The sequence below is a fragment of the Notechis scutatus genome, chromosome Z (assembly GCF_049901735.1).
Source record: "Notechis scutatus isolate UNSWTSFEM ecotype Mainland chromosome Z, rNotScu1.2, whole genome shotgun sequence".
In the NCBI taxonomy this organism is placed as follows: domain Eukaryota; kingdom Metazoa; phylum Chordata; class Lepidosauria; order Squamata; family Elapidae; genus Notechis; species Notechis scutatus.
In genome coordinates this window covers 174,566-187,445 of record NC_142025.1, presented here as the reverse complement: position 1 = coordinate 187,445, position 12,880 = coordinate 174,566, and the positions used below count along the sequence as shown (strand labels likewise).

The 12,880-nt window shown below is 45.4% G+C and overlaps 1 protein-coding gene and 1 non-coding gene across 3 annotated transcripts; one reads left to right on the top strand and one right to left on the bottom strand.

Annotated features, from left to right (window-relative positions):
* Positions 1-482: 482 nt before the first annotated feature.
* On the bottom strand, positions 483-696 carry LOC148128725 (Nuclear RNase P). Its single transcript, XR_015746152.1, has one exon.
* A 1,917-nt stretch (positions 697-2,613) lies between these two features.
* On the top strand, positions 2,614-11,181 carry ELP6 (elongator acetyltransferase complex subunit 6). Of its 2 annotated transcripts, none has more exons than XM_087946664.1 (7): positions 2,614-2,783; positions 4,000-4,078; positions 4,613-4,683; positions 6,447-6,574; positions 7,989-8,184; positions 8,883-9,029; positions 10,859-11,181. In XM_087946664.1, the coding sequence occupies exons 1-7, from the start codon at positions 2,730-2,732 to the stop codon at positions 10,985-10,987; spliced, it is 804 nt and encodes a 267-aa protein (XP_087802790.1). In that variant the 5' UTR covers positions 2,614-2,729; the 3' UTR covers positions 10,988-11,181. The 2 variants fall into 2 exon arrangements, with proteins under 2 accessions (XP_087802790.1, XP_087802789.1); XM_087946663.1 differs by having other exon boundaries at positions 10,705-11,181.
* Positions 11,182-12,880: the final 1,699 nt, after the last annotated feature.

Genomic DNA, 12,880 nt, shown 5'->3' with positions numbered 1-12,880 from the left:
GGACGAAGACGAATGAAAAATGAGGGTTGGGTTAAATGAGTACTGATTGGTTGGCTGGACTGCAGCGTCCAAAATTCCAGCCAGCATGGAATTGTGGGAGTGGAAGTAGTCCCCTCTTAAAATATGCTGAGTGGGGGATTCTGGGAGTGGAAGTCCACCTCTTTTAATGCCTGCCGGCTGGGGGATTCTGGGACTTGAAGTCCTCCCATCTTATAGCATCCTGGCCGGGGGATTCTGGGAGTTGAAGTCCTCCCCTCTTAAAGCATCATGGCTGGAATATTCACATTTCTGTGGGGGAGACAACTGTCCGAACTTCAAATCTGGGTTTTAGCCCGGTAGGCTCTGTCCGAACTTTTGAACATTTGCTATGGAATTGGTCATAAGTTGAGGACTATCTCTATTGCCTTGACCAGTGGTAAGAGTGCCTCAGAAGGATAACAACATATATGCCACCAGTTCCCCCTTCTGGCTAGTTATGGAATAGCATGGAGAGAAGGGCTGATTGGGCGACCGTGGTTTTGGTCGAAAGTGTCTACACGGCATTCATTGCTGGGATTGCTTGGAACTCACCCACCTTCAGAAGGTGGCACCCTGCTAGGGTGGCAAACTTGGCCCTTCTCTCAGACCTTCCCAGAGGCGGGACAAAGGGTGATGGACACCCAGCACGTGGCCCCTACGGAGAGTAATTCATCTGGTTATGGATCTCGGCTCCTGCAAACTCCACCTTAATGAACGTGGGAGTTGATGTCCCAAAGCACAAAAAGGGTCCCAGGTCTGGACAAGCTGCTGAATTGGAACCTTTGTCCAGTTCAAATTAGCCCCCCAGCTTAGAGGATCAATTCAAATAATTTGCCGTGTTTAAAAAAAAATAGCCATCTTCTGTGGTTCTGGAGTTTTCAGCATTCTTTAGCCGTCTTTGTCTACACTAAAATGTGTATACTTCGCACACACACACACACAACCCCAAAATGGTATGCAACGAAATTTCATTTTAATGGGTGCCGACCAGTGTACATTCAAAGTGACAATGTAATTCTCCTCTTCTCTTCTCCTATTCTTATTCCATATTTTAATCTATTCTATTCCATTCCATTCCGTATTTTCTATTCTATTCTATTCTATTCTATTCTATTCTATTCTATTCTATTCTATTCTATTCTATTCTATTCTATTCTATTCTATTCTATTCTATTCCATTCCATTCCTATTCCATTCCATTCCATTCCATTCTATTCCATTCCTTATTCTATTCTACTCCTAATCCCTATTCTATTCTATTCCATTCTCTTCTGCATTCTCTTCTCTTCTGTTTTGTTCTGCTCCGGATTCTATTGTACATAAATACACATAAATACAAATTTGGATCACAGAGATGGAGCAAAGGTTCATCCCTGGGAAAAAAAACCCGCTCCTCCGCATTCTCACGAACGCGTCTGGTTTTTCACCCAGGCATCCTCAGCGCCCGTGTCCCTTTCAACAGTGACTCAATGAACTGTCCAAGGCGAGGACTTCCTGTTCATCATTTTGCTTCCCCTCTTAACAGCCAGAGCGTTCTTGATAAGGAGAAACCAGCTGTCTGATCTCGCGATAGGTCAGACTACAGTCCCCTCCATTCCTATGCCGGTTGGGGACGATGGGATGTGGAGTACTCTTTATATATGCAGGAATATTTCTGATTTCTGAGTGGCAGATCTGCCTGAGAGTGGGACTCTGGGGCAAACAAGGTTGAACAAGTGCTTTGGGAACACAACCGGAGAAGAAAACACAGCAGAAAAGCCGATGGAAATAAATTTTTTTTGCAAAACCAGCAGGATTTAATGTTGTAATTGTTGTTTTTGTTATTATTATATACTTTATTCATTAAACAGGAAATTCAGTCAACTGAACATTTAAAAATGTATCACAAATATTATTCTACTCTATTCTTTTCTATTCCCATTCTATTCCCATTCTATTCTGTTCTATTCTGCATTCTATTCTATTTCTGTTTCTTATACTGTTGTATTCTCTATATTCTATTCCATTTGTATTCTATTTCAATTCTTATATTCTATTTCTATTCTTTCTTATTTTATTCTATACTATTATATTCTGCGTTCTACTTCTATTCTTATTCTATTCTATTTCTATTCTATTTCGATTCTTTCTTATTCTATTCTACATTCTGTGCTATTTCTTATTCTATTTGTTATATTCTATTTTATTTCTATTCTATTTCTTAATGTATTCTATTCTATTTTTATTCTATTTCTATTCTATTCTATTCTTTCTATTCTATTTCTATTCTATTCTTATTTTATTCTATTTTATTTTTATTCTATTCTATTCTTATTCTATTCTTTCTATTTCTTATTCTATTCTATATATTCTATATTATTCTGCATTCTATTCCATTCTCTATATTCTATTCTTGCTATTCTTCTATTCTATTTCTATTCTGTTTTGTTTCTATCTTATTCTTTTCTAATCCTTATTCTAATTATTCTAATTCTAAATTAATTATTCCAAGGCCGGAAAATTTCTACTCCTGGCTAGGCAGTGCCGCTGTTTGGCCGGCAGAGGGCGGACCTAACGGTATCAGAGCAGAGAGACGGGGCGAAAGAGCGCCCCTCTAGAGAGCGCATGCGCAGGGCGACGACAGTAGGCCGCGGCCTAACTGTCGTCGTTCGCTCGCTTGGGATTCCATTCTCGCGGGTGCGGAGGGAGCCGGTCACGGCCGCCCCAACGGGATGTTCGTGGCGCTAAACGAACTGCTCGGGCTTTCCGTGGAGCAGCCGGAGCGGGTGAGAGAGAGCGCGAACGCGTCGCCGGCTGGATCTTTTTTTTTGTCTCTCTCGGATCCCGTCGCCGTGCGCGTGCGCGTGAACCAGGAGCGGGCCGGGATGTACCGGGCCCGCGACGGCTGAGACTCCGCTCTTCCCAAGATGCTTCTGGCGACTTGGCTTTTGGACGCGAGGCTCGCCGGGAGTTGTAGTTCTTTCTCTCCTGATTGCCCCCATTTTGGAGTGGGGTTAAGTTATACACTGACGCTCCCTGCTTGAGCTGGCAGGGGATCATGGGCATTGTAGTGCAACTCTGGTTCTTAATAGGCTCGGCAGACTTCAGCTCTCAGAATCTAATTGAAATTTAATTTTAATTTATATGCTTTATTTAACAGGTCAGAAATGGTGTCTCCCACTTGGGCTGGGGGTTGGACTAGATGACCTACAAGCTCCCTTCCCACTGATTCCCTGTTACTGCTTTTCTATTCTGTTCTGTTCTATTTTAACACACACACACACACACACACACACACATAATTTCATTTGATTGATAGTCTCTTCTGTTCTAATTTACATATACGTTTACATTTTATTATATCTATTTTGGTTTTATGTGATTTGATTTGATTTATAGTCGATTCGATTCGACCTTATAGGTTTACATTTGATCATAAGTGTTATTTCGGGTGGATGTGATTTGACCTTTTGTGGCACATTGTTATATTTTATGATAGGCTTCATGTTTATTTTATTTTTTTATGATTGGTATCTTGTTATTTTATTTTCTATCTTTTATTCTATTTGTTTTTGTGCCATTTCTCTTTATATTTTGTTAATTTATTTTATATCTACCGTATATCTACTGTATAGTCTATATATAGCTACAGCTATCTATCATCCATCAATCTTTCTATCCATCTATCAATCCATCCATCATCTATTTATCCATCCGTCCATCTCTATCTATCCGTCTATATCTATCCATCCATCATCCATCTATGTATCTATCTATGAATATATCTCTATCATCTATCTTTCTATCTACATCTCACGTCTATCTACGTGTCTGCCTGCCTGCCTCTATCCATACAAGAGGGCAAAACTCAGTCATGTTTCCCTTTTGGGCTTGTAACTCGGGGACTAATCTGATGTATACGGGATCTATATTTTTAATATTGTCATCTTTTCCCTTTTTGATACCATCCCAGAAACAAACTCTTGTTTTTGTTTTTTTCAGAGCAAATTGATTTTGCTTTGTGCCACGCAGACAGATGCCAGTTTCCTGCTCCACCATTTTCTTTCCTTCTACCTGAAAGGTACGCGGGCAAGGAAGGACTCCGTAACCTATCTCCCGCCTCAGTAGGCAGCCGTCCGGTTCTCCATCATTAAAAAAACAAATATCGTGACTTACAACCATTCACTTCATGATCGTTCGAACGATCTGAAAAATGAGACAACCGTTGTTCACGCTTAACAACCGTTGCAGAATTCCAGCGGACACGTGATCAACATTCCAATGCTCGGCCGCCGATGCGTATTTACAACGGTCGCAATGTCCCAGGGCTTATGTGATCCCCTTTTTCCGACCTTCTGACCAGCAGGAAGCCAGATTCACTAACCACGGAAGTGGTTAGAGCTACTCAATTGAAATCACCCCCCTCCCGCTTTCTCAGGCTATGTGGCAGCATGGCCTCCAAAGCTGACAATTCACTTAACAACGGCGGTTGTAAAGCTCGTAAAATGGGATGAAGCTCACTTCGCATGTTTCGTTTAGCAACAGAAATCTTCTGTGTGGGTCGTAACTTGAGGACGATCCGTATAACATCTTTCTCTCTTTTTGTCTTTCACAGCGGGTTGCAAAGTCTGTTTTCTGGCCTTCGTGCAATCCTTCAGCCATTACAACTCTGTGGCTCAAAAGCTGGTAAACCTGATTTTATTTTGGTCTATGAAAACATATTTATATCTCTTACAACTTTGTGGACTTCAAGTCCCAGAATTCCTGGCTGGGGGAATTCTGGGAATTGATGTCCGCCCAGGTTAATTGGAATCTGAGGAATCAAGACCAGAGTTTCCCAAGTATTCTGGGTTGGTGGTCCAGAGGGGCGACAAAGGGGTAAAGTTTCTGTGGTTGGGGCAGGCATATGTGCATGTACACGTGGTAGAGCACCCGTTGCTTGCATGAGTCCTGTGAGGCTCGTGTGAGTTGGGCTGTGATAACCTGTGATGTTCGCGTGTGGGGCTGTAATCACTTGTGAGGCTCACGCGAGTGTGGCTGCAATCCACCGTGAAGCCCAACTGAGTGATATCACCCGTGCGAGTCCTGTGATCACCTGTGAGGCGAGTGTAGCTGGAATTACCCGCACAGCTCGTGTGAGTGGGGCTGCGATAACCCAGGAGCCTTGCATGGTACGAGGTTTCAGTGTGAGTGGGGCTGCGATCACCTGTGATGTTCGCATGAGTGGGGCTGCAATTACCCCTGAGGCTCACACGAGGGGGCTTCAGTCCACCGCGAGGCCCGCCTAAGTCGTATCACCTACTTGAGTCCTGCAATCACTCGTGAGGTGAGTGCGGCTGAAATTACCCATATGGCTCGTATGAGTGGGGCTGTGATAACCCGTGAGGCTCATGCAAGCGGGGATGCGATCACCTCGTCCGAATGGGATTACCTGCGAGGCTCGTGTGAGTGGGGCTGCAATCACCTGCGAGGCTTGCGTGAGTTGACCTGCGATCCACCCTGAGGCTCGCGCGAGTCGACCTGTGATCACCTGCGCCATTCATGTGAGTGGGCTGCAATCCACTGCGAGGCTCGTCTGAGTGGTATCACCCGCGCGAGTTGTGCGAGACGGTTGTGGCTGGAACACCCGCGTGGCTCATGTGAGTGCAGCTGCGATAACACATGAGGCTCATGCGAGTCAGCTGGCGATCATCCGCAAGGCTCGCGTGTGTGGCGTGGTGATCGCCCATGATGCTCGCGTGAGTGGGGCTGCATGCATGCGCACAGCAGCCACCAACCCGTATGGCCCGGTTGTGAATGGACTGTCAACTCGTAAAGCATTCCTGACTTGCTCTCGAGTTGCCATAAGAAGGGAGGGGGGAGGGAGATCTGATGGAGCAGCTTGGTTGCTATGACCAGAAGCCCATTCCATGCATACCTTTCTCCAGATTGTGTCCCAGGTTACCAGAGTCAGCCAGAGGGTCATGTTTTTTACAGCCTTCGGTTGGAGAATGTGATTTATGACGCACCCTGGGAGGAAAGGGCAGTAAATTACATAGGGCAGAGCCAACTGCATTTGGGAAAAGGGTGACATGTTGCTCCATTAAGTAATTGGATTTATTTTGAAACTTGGCTCGAGGCTCATGAATTAATTAGGGCGTCCGTCGGAACCCTGACATAGGCTGCACCTCAGTAGAGGGCTGGGCCCACAGATTGTGGACCCCTGATCTAGACAACGACAGTGTATGCTTGGGAACGGGTGAAATACATCTAGTTCTCGTGTTACAACGGTTCCTTTTACAATCGTTCAAAGTTATAAGAGAGCTGGAAAAACTCAGGCGGGTCCTCGGACTTACAACCATGACAGAATCGCATGCAGCGAGCGAGCTCTTCTGGAAAAAAAAAATCCCATAGTCTCGTTCCTTGCTCAGAAAATTCCTGTTTCTCCTTTTCCCTGTTGTTGTTTTTAGGGAGTCAGTCTCCTGACAGCCAAGGAACAAAATCAGCTGGTGTTCTTTGAAGGGCTGAAATTGGCAAACCACGTTTTCTTCAGCGACGCGCAGAAATCCGAGGACCCCAATCCTTTCCAGTTCATTAGGTAGCGGAACGTTTTTTCCCTGGAGGCCCAGCCCTCCACTAAATTTGTTTCGTGACCGTTCAAAATTACGTTGACACTGATATCTTATTTTATGATTTTATATGATTTTATTTATTTTATTGCGTTCAAAATTATGATCACACTGATATTTTATTTTATTATTTTAATTTGTTTTATTTTTTATTTTATTATTTTAATTTATATCACTTTATTTTATTGCGTTCAAAATTACCACTAATATTTCATTTCATTTCCTTTTATTGTTTTAATTTTATTTTTATTTTGTTTTATTACTTTATATTATATATATTTTATTGTGTTCAAAATTACTGCTGATATTTTATTTCATTATTTTATTTCATTCAGTTTATGTTATATTTAATTTTATTTTGATTTTATTGTTTTATTTTATTTTATATTTTATTCATTTTATTGCGTTCAAAATTACCACTGATATTTTATTTCATTATTTCATTGTTTCATTTCATTTCATTGTTTTATTTTATTTAATTTTTATTTTGTTTTATTTTATTGTATTATTTTATATTTTATTTTATTGTGTTCAAAATTACCACTGATATTTTATTTCATTTCATTATCTTATTTTATGTTATATTTAATTTTATTTTATTTTTATATTTTTTTTTTTTTTTTTATTATTTTATTTTATTATTCTGAACAAAGTTAAAATACAAAATGCAAAGTTCAATCAAATAACCATTTTTCACATTTACGACCATTGCCACATCCCCAGTTATGTGATCAAAATTCAGAGGCTTAGTAACTGACTCACATTTACAATGGTTGCAATGTCCCTATCTCTCTTAACAACGGAAATTTTCGGCTCAATTGTGATCATAAAGAGAGGACTACCTGTATATGGGAGAAATTAAATCATTTTGGTCATACTTAGCAGATATAAGTTGCCCTTGACTTACGACCAAAATGGAGCCCAAAATTTCTGGTGCTAAAATCCACATAGTCCTTAACTTGACCACAATTGAGCCAAATCTGTTGCTAAGGAAGACAGTTATTAAGTGAGTTTTGCCCCATGTTACGATCTTCCTTGCCACGGTCCTTGAGTGAATCTCTGCCATTCTTAAGTTAGTGACAAGGTTGTTAAGCGAATCCGGCTTCCTGCTCATCCGACGATCGCAAAAGAGGACCGTGTGACCCTGGGACACCATCCCCGTCATAAATCCAAGTCACTTTCCAAGCATCTGAGTTTTGATCACGCTGCCACGGGGATGCGGCGATGCCCGTACGGGAGCTAAAGATCCTAAGTGCCTTTTTTCAGGGCTGTCGTAACTCGGAACAGTCACTAGATGAATGGTTGTAGTCAAAGACTAGCTGTGGTTCCGAAAGTCGGACCGTTGACCGTGGTTGACTTCAATTTTCCATCCCTCGTTTGCAGCGGAGATGGCTCGGATCTGAAACAACTTTACCATTTTGTCCGGACATCCATGAATCCTTCTGCTGACGGATATCGGTGGAAGTTCCCCGTTGTGATCATTGACGATCCCGGTGTCCTGCTAAGTCTTGGAGTGCGGCTGACGGATGTCCTGAATTTCGTTCACTATTGCCGGGCGACCGTCAATGATGAACTGAAGGTAACTCTCGACGCAGGTCATCCTCGACTTACAACAGTTCGTTTAATCATCATCATCTTTTAATGACCACATAAATCCTTGTGGAGTAAAGGCAATTGAATGGAGCTAGCAGAGTGTTTGAATGGCCAGATGCCCTTCCTGTTGCCAGTGTGGAGTTTTGTTCAGCAGATATATTCTCATTATGCCCAGAGAGAGAAATATTTGCCTCTACCTAGGATTGAACTCACAGCCTTCTGATTGTGAGGTGAGAGCTCCACCTCTAGGCTACCGCATCACTCATTTAGTTACTGGTTCATTTAGTGACCGGTCAAAGTTCCGACGGAAATGAAAAAAAGGGACTTAGGACCCTGTTTTGCACTTGTGAGCCGTCGCAGCATCCCTGCGGTCACGTGATCAGAATTCAGACAACTCCTTTTTACGACGGTCCCAGCATCCCGGGGTTGGGGCAATCCGTTTCGCGACCACCCAACAAGCAAAATCAGTCAATGTCACTGAACAACCGTATGGTGAAGTTAAACACCGCCGGGATTCACTTAGCAATGGCGGCCCAAAAGGTTGTTACATGGAGAGAATGGTCGATGGGCTGGCTTTGTGACGGGAATTGGGGTCGTAAGTCGAGGACTGGGCGTTTTGGGCTCTCTAACTTGTATTCTGAGCGGAAAGGCGAACCAAGTGAACAATGATGGTTTGTGTTTTAGGGGAACTTGGTTTTCCTGGTGCGGAGCAGTGAAGCGTCGGAAGACGAGGAGAATGAACTTCTGGGAAAGGCCCTTCGCCATCAGGCCCACAGCGTCCTCTGGGCCGAAGGTCTGGCCAGCGGCTACTGCAAGGAAGTCCACGGACAGGTGAGTCTACCTGTCTCCTTTCCCTGGACTTCTTGGGGGAGGGTTTCAAGTAGAGCTTTCCTTCCTTCCTTCCTTCCTTCCTTCCTTCCTTCCTTCCTTCCTTCCTTCCTTCCTTCCTTCCTGCCTGCCTGCCTGCCTGCCTGCCTGCCTGCCTTACTGTCCCTTCTTTCCTTCCTGTCTTTCCTTCTTCTTTTCTTCCTTCCTTCTTTCTTTCTTTTCCTTCTCTCTCTTCCTTTCCTTCCTTCCTTCCTTCCTTCCTTCCTTCCTTCCTTCCTTCCTTCCTGCCTGCCTGCCTGCCTGCCTGCCTGCCTGCCTTACTGTCCCTTCTTTCCTTCCTGTCTTTCCTTCTTCTTTTTCTTCCTTCCTTCTTTCTTTCTTTTCCTTCTCTCTCTCCTTCCTTCCTTCCTTCCTTCCTTCCTTCCTTCCTTCCTTCCTTCCTTCCTTCCTTCCTTCCTTCCTGCCTGCCTGCCTGCCTGCCTGCCTGCCTGCCTGCCTGCCTGCCTGCCTTACTGTCCCTTCTTTCCTTCCTGTCTTTCCTTCTTCTTTCTTCTTTCTTCTTTCCTTCCCTCCTCCGTATCTGCCTTCCTTCCTTCCTTCTTTTCTTTCTCCCTCCTTGCCTGCCTGTCTCCTTATCTTCCTTCTTTCCTTCCTGTCCTCCTTCCTTCCTTCCTTCTTCCTTCCCTCCTGCCTGTCTTCCTTACTGTCCTCCTTCCTTCCTTCTTTTCCTTTCTGTCTTTCCTTCCTTCCTTCCTTCCTTCCTTCTTCCTTCCTTCCTTCTTTCCTTCCCTGTCTGCCTTACTGCCTTCCTTCTTTCCTGCCTGTCTGCCTTCCTTCCTTCTTTCCTTCCTTCGTTCCTTTCCTCCTTGTCTGCCTTACTGCCTTCTTTTCTTTCCTGCCTGTCTGATTTCCTTCCTTTCCTTCCCTCCGTTTTCTCTCCTTCCTTCCTTCTCTTCTTCCTCCCTCCCTCCTTTCCATCCGTTTCCTTCCTTTCTTTCCCTCCGTTTCCTTCCACCTTCTCTCCTTCCTTCCTTCTCTCCTTCCTCCCTCCCTCCTTTCCATCCGTTTCCTTCCTTCCTTTCCATCCGTTTCCTTCCACCTTCTCTCCTTCCTTCCTTCTCTCCTTCCTCCTTCCCTCCTTTCCATCCATTTCCTTCCTTCCTTTCCATCCGTTTCCTTCCACCTTCTCTCCTTCCTTCCTTCTCTCCTCCCTCCCTCCCTCCTTTCCATCCATTTCCTTCCTTCCCTCCTTTCCATTTGTTTCCTTCCACCTTCTCTCCTTCCTTCCTTCTCTCCTTCCTTCCTCCCTCCTTTCCATCCATTTCCTTCCTTCCTTCCCCTCCTTTCCATCCATTTCCTTCCTTCCTTCCTTCCTTCCTTCCCTCCTTTCCATCCATTTCCTTCCTTCCTTCCTTCCCTCCTTTCCATCCATTTCCTTCCTTCCTTTCCATCCGTTTCCTTCCACCTTCTCTCCTTCCTTCCTTCTCTCCTCCCTCCCTCCCTCCTTTCCATCCATTTCCTTCCTTCCTTTCCATCCGTTTCCTTCCACCTTCTCTCCTTCCTTCCTTCTCTTCTTCCTCCCTCCCTCCTTTCCATCCATTTCCATCCATTTCCTTCCTTCCCTCCTTACCATCCATTTCCTTCCTTCCTTCCTTCCTTCCCTCCTTTCCATCCGTAGATTTCCCGTGGGGGGATTCAGCTGGTTCGGGCAGGTTTGGACAAACCGGTTGTGAAAATTCTGTCTCGCTCCGCTCTGTTTATCTTGCCTTCGCCACGCGGCCCGGCCAATGTCCAGGCCTGCCCCCACCCCCCGCTCACTCTCCTTCCCGCAGCTGACCATCCTGGAAAAGGATTCCCAGGAATCTGGCGGGGCGAGAGATCCCCAGCGGGTTTTCCAGTATCAGATCCAGGATAAGAACGTCGCGTTCTTTGCCCGAGGAATGTCGGCAGCCGTGTTGTGACTGAGAGGTTGGCGGTGGGTTCCCGGAAAGGCCGTCGGAAGGAGATCTGGGGGAGACCAAGGAGGATCGGCGCTCCCCAAGGGACCAGAGGGGATCGGGTTGGCGGCGCCGGCATCGAATCCTGGTCGAGGGCGGCTGGAAGAAAGAAGGGAAAGAGATTACAATGTAATAAATGAAGTGGGACTGTGATCAAACCCAAAGGCTGTTTGTGTCTGCCTTCTCACACGCCAGGATGGACTCCGGGGTTATGCAATCTGGGCCTCTTTCGACAGAGGGACTTCAACTCCCAGAATTCCCCTGGCAGCCCTCCCTCCCTCCCTCCTTTCCATCCATCCGTCCATTTCCTTCCACTTTCCTCCCTCCCTTTTCCTTCCTTCCTCCTTTCCATCCATCCATTTCCTTTCTTCCTTTCCTCCCTCCTTTCCATCCATCCATTTCTCCTTCCACTTTCCTCCCTCCCTTTCTCCTTCCTCCCTCCCTCCTTTCCATCTATCCATTTCCTTTCTTCCTTTCCTCCCTCCTTTCCATCCATCCATTTCCTTCCACTTTCCTCCCTCCCTTTCTCCTTCCTCCCTCCCTCCTTTCCATCCATCCATTTCTTTCCATCCCTCCTTTCTATCCATTTCCTTCCTTCTTCCTTCCCTCCCTCCCTCCTTTCCATCCACCCACCTATTTCCATCCTTCCCTCACTCCCTCTTTTCCACCCATCCATCCATCTGCCTTTGATGAGCTCCGTGGCTTCGCAATCTTGGTGTCCTCTTTTGCCACAGGGACTTCAACTCCCCGAATTCTCTGGATGGGCCAGGGGAGTGTGGGAGTTGTAGTCCAAAGGATTAAAAGAGAGCGGCTGAGACGGAGAGATTGGGGAATGGACAGAGAGTCCAGGGCAGAGAGTCAAGGGAAAGTACAAACACAAGGGGACACACACACACACACACACACACACACACACACACACACACACACACAAACAAAGACACAGCGCAAAAGCAGCCAAGGTTGCTGAATTCAATTCCTCTGGCCTCCTTTTCCTCCCCTCCCTCCCTCCCTCCCATTCCTTCCTTCCTTCCTCTTTCTTTGCCTTCCATCCTTCTTTTCCTCCCTCCCTCTTTCCTTCCTCCCCTCCTTCCTTTCCTGCCTTCTTTCTTCCCTTTTTTCCTTTCTTCCTTTTCCCCTCCCTTCTTCCTCTCCTCCCTTCTCCCTTCCTTTCCTTCCTTTTCTTTCCTTTCTTTCTTTCCTTCCCTCTCTTTACCTTGCTCGCTTCCTCCCACTCTCCTTCCTTCTTTTCTTTCCTTCTTCCCCTCTTTTCTTCCTTCCTTTTTCTGTTTCCTTCCATCCCTTTTCCCTTCCTTCCTTTCTTCTTTCCTTCCTTCCCTCCTCCCTCTTCCCTTCTTTTCTTTCTTTTCTTTATTTCCTTCCTTTCTCCACTTACTTCTTCCATCCTTCCTTTTTCTTTCCTTCCTCTCCTGCCTTCTTTCCTTTTCTTTCCTTTTTCCTTTCTTCCCTCCTCCCTCTTTCCTTCCTTCCTTCCTTTCCTGCCTTCTTCCTTCTTTCCTTTTTCTTTCCTTTCTCCTTCCTTCCTTTCCTGCCTTCTTCCTTCTTTCCTTTTTCTTTCCTTCCTCCTTCCTTCCTTTCCTGCCTTCTTCCTTCTTTCCTTCCTCCTTTCCTTCCTTCCTTCCTTTCCTGCCTTCTTCTTTCCTGTTTTCCTTCCTCCCTTTTTCTTCCTTCCCTCCTTCCTTCCTTTTTCTTTCCTTCCTTCCCTTCCTTCTTTTCTTCTTTCTTTCCTCCCTCTTTCCTTCCTCCCTCCCTCCCCTCCTTCCTCTTTCTTCCTCCTTTCCTTTTTCTTTCCTTCCCTCCGTCCCTCCCTCTGCCCGATGGGTGAAATCACTCGTG

Excerpts from the sequence above, each read along its gene's own strand:
- ELP6 (XM_087946663.1), top strand. The coding sequence starts at position 2,730 with ATGTTCGTGGCGCTAAACGAACTGCTCGGGCTTTCCGTGGAGCAGCCG. Across the intron at positions 6,575-7,988 it reads AATCCTTTCCAGTTCATTAG|CGGAGATGGCTCGGATCTGA; the intron begins GTAGCGGAACGT and ends CCTCGTTTGCAG. Across the intron at positions 9,030-10,704 it reads GCAAGGAAGTCCACGGACAG|ATTTCCCGTGGGGGGATTCA; the intron begins GTGAGTCTACCT and ends TTCCATCCGTAG.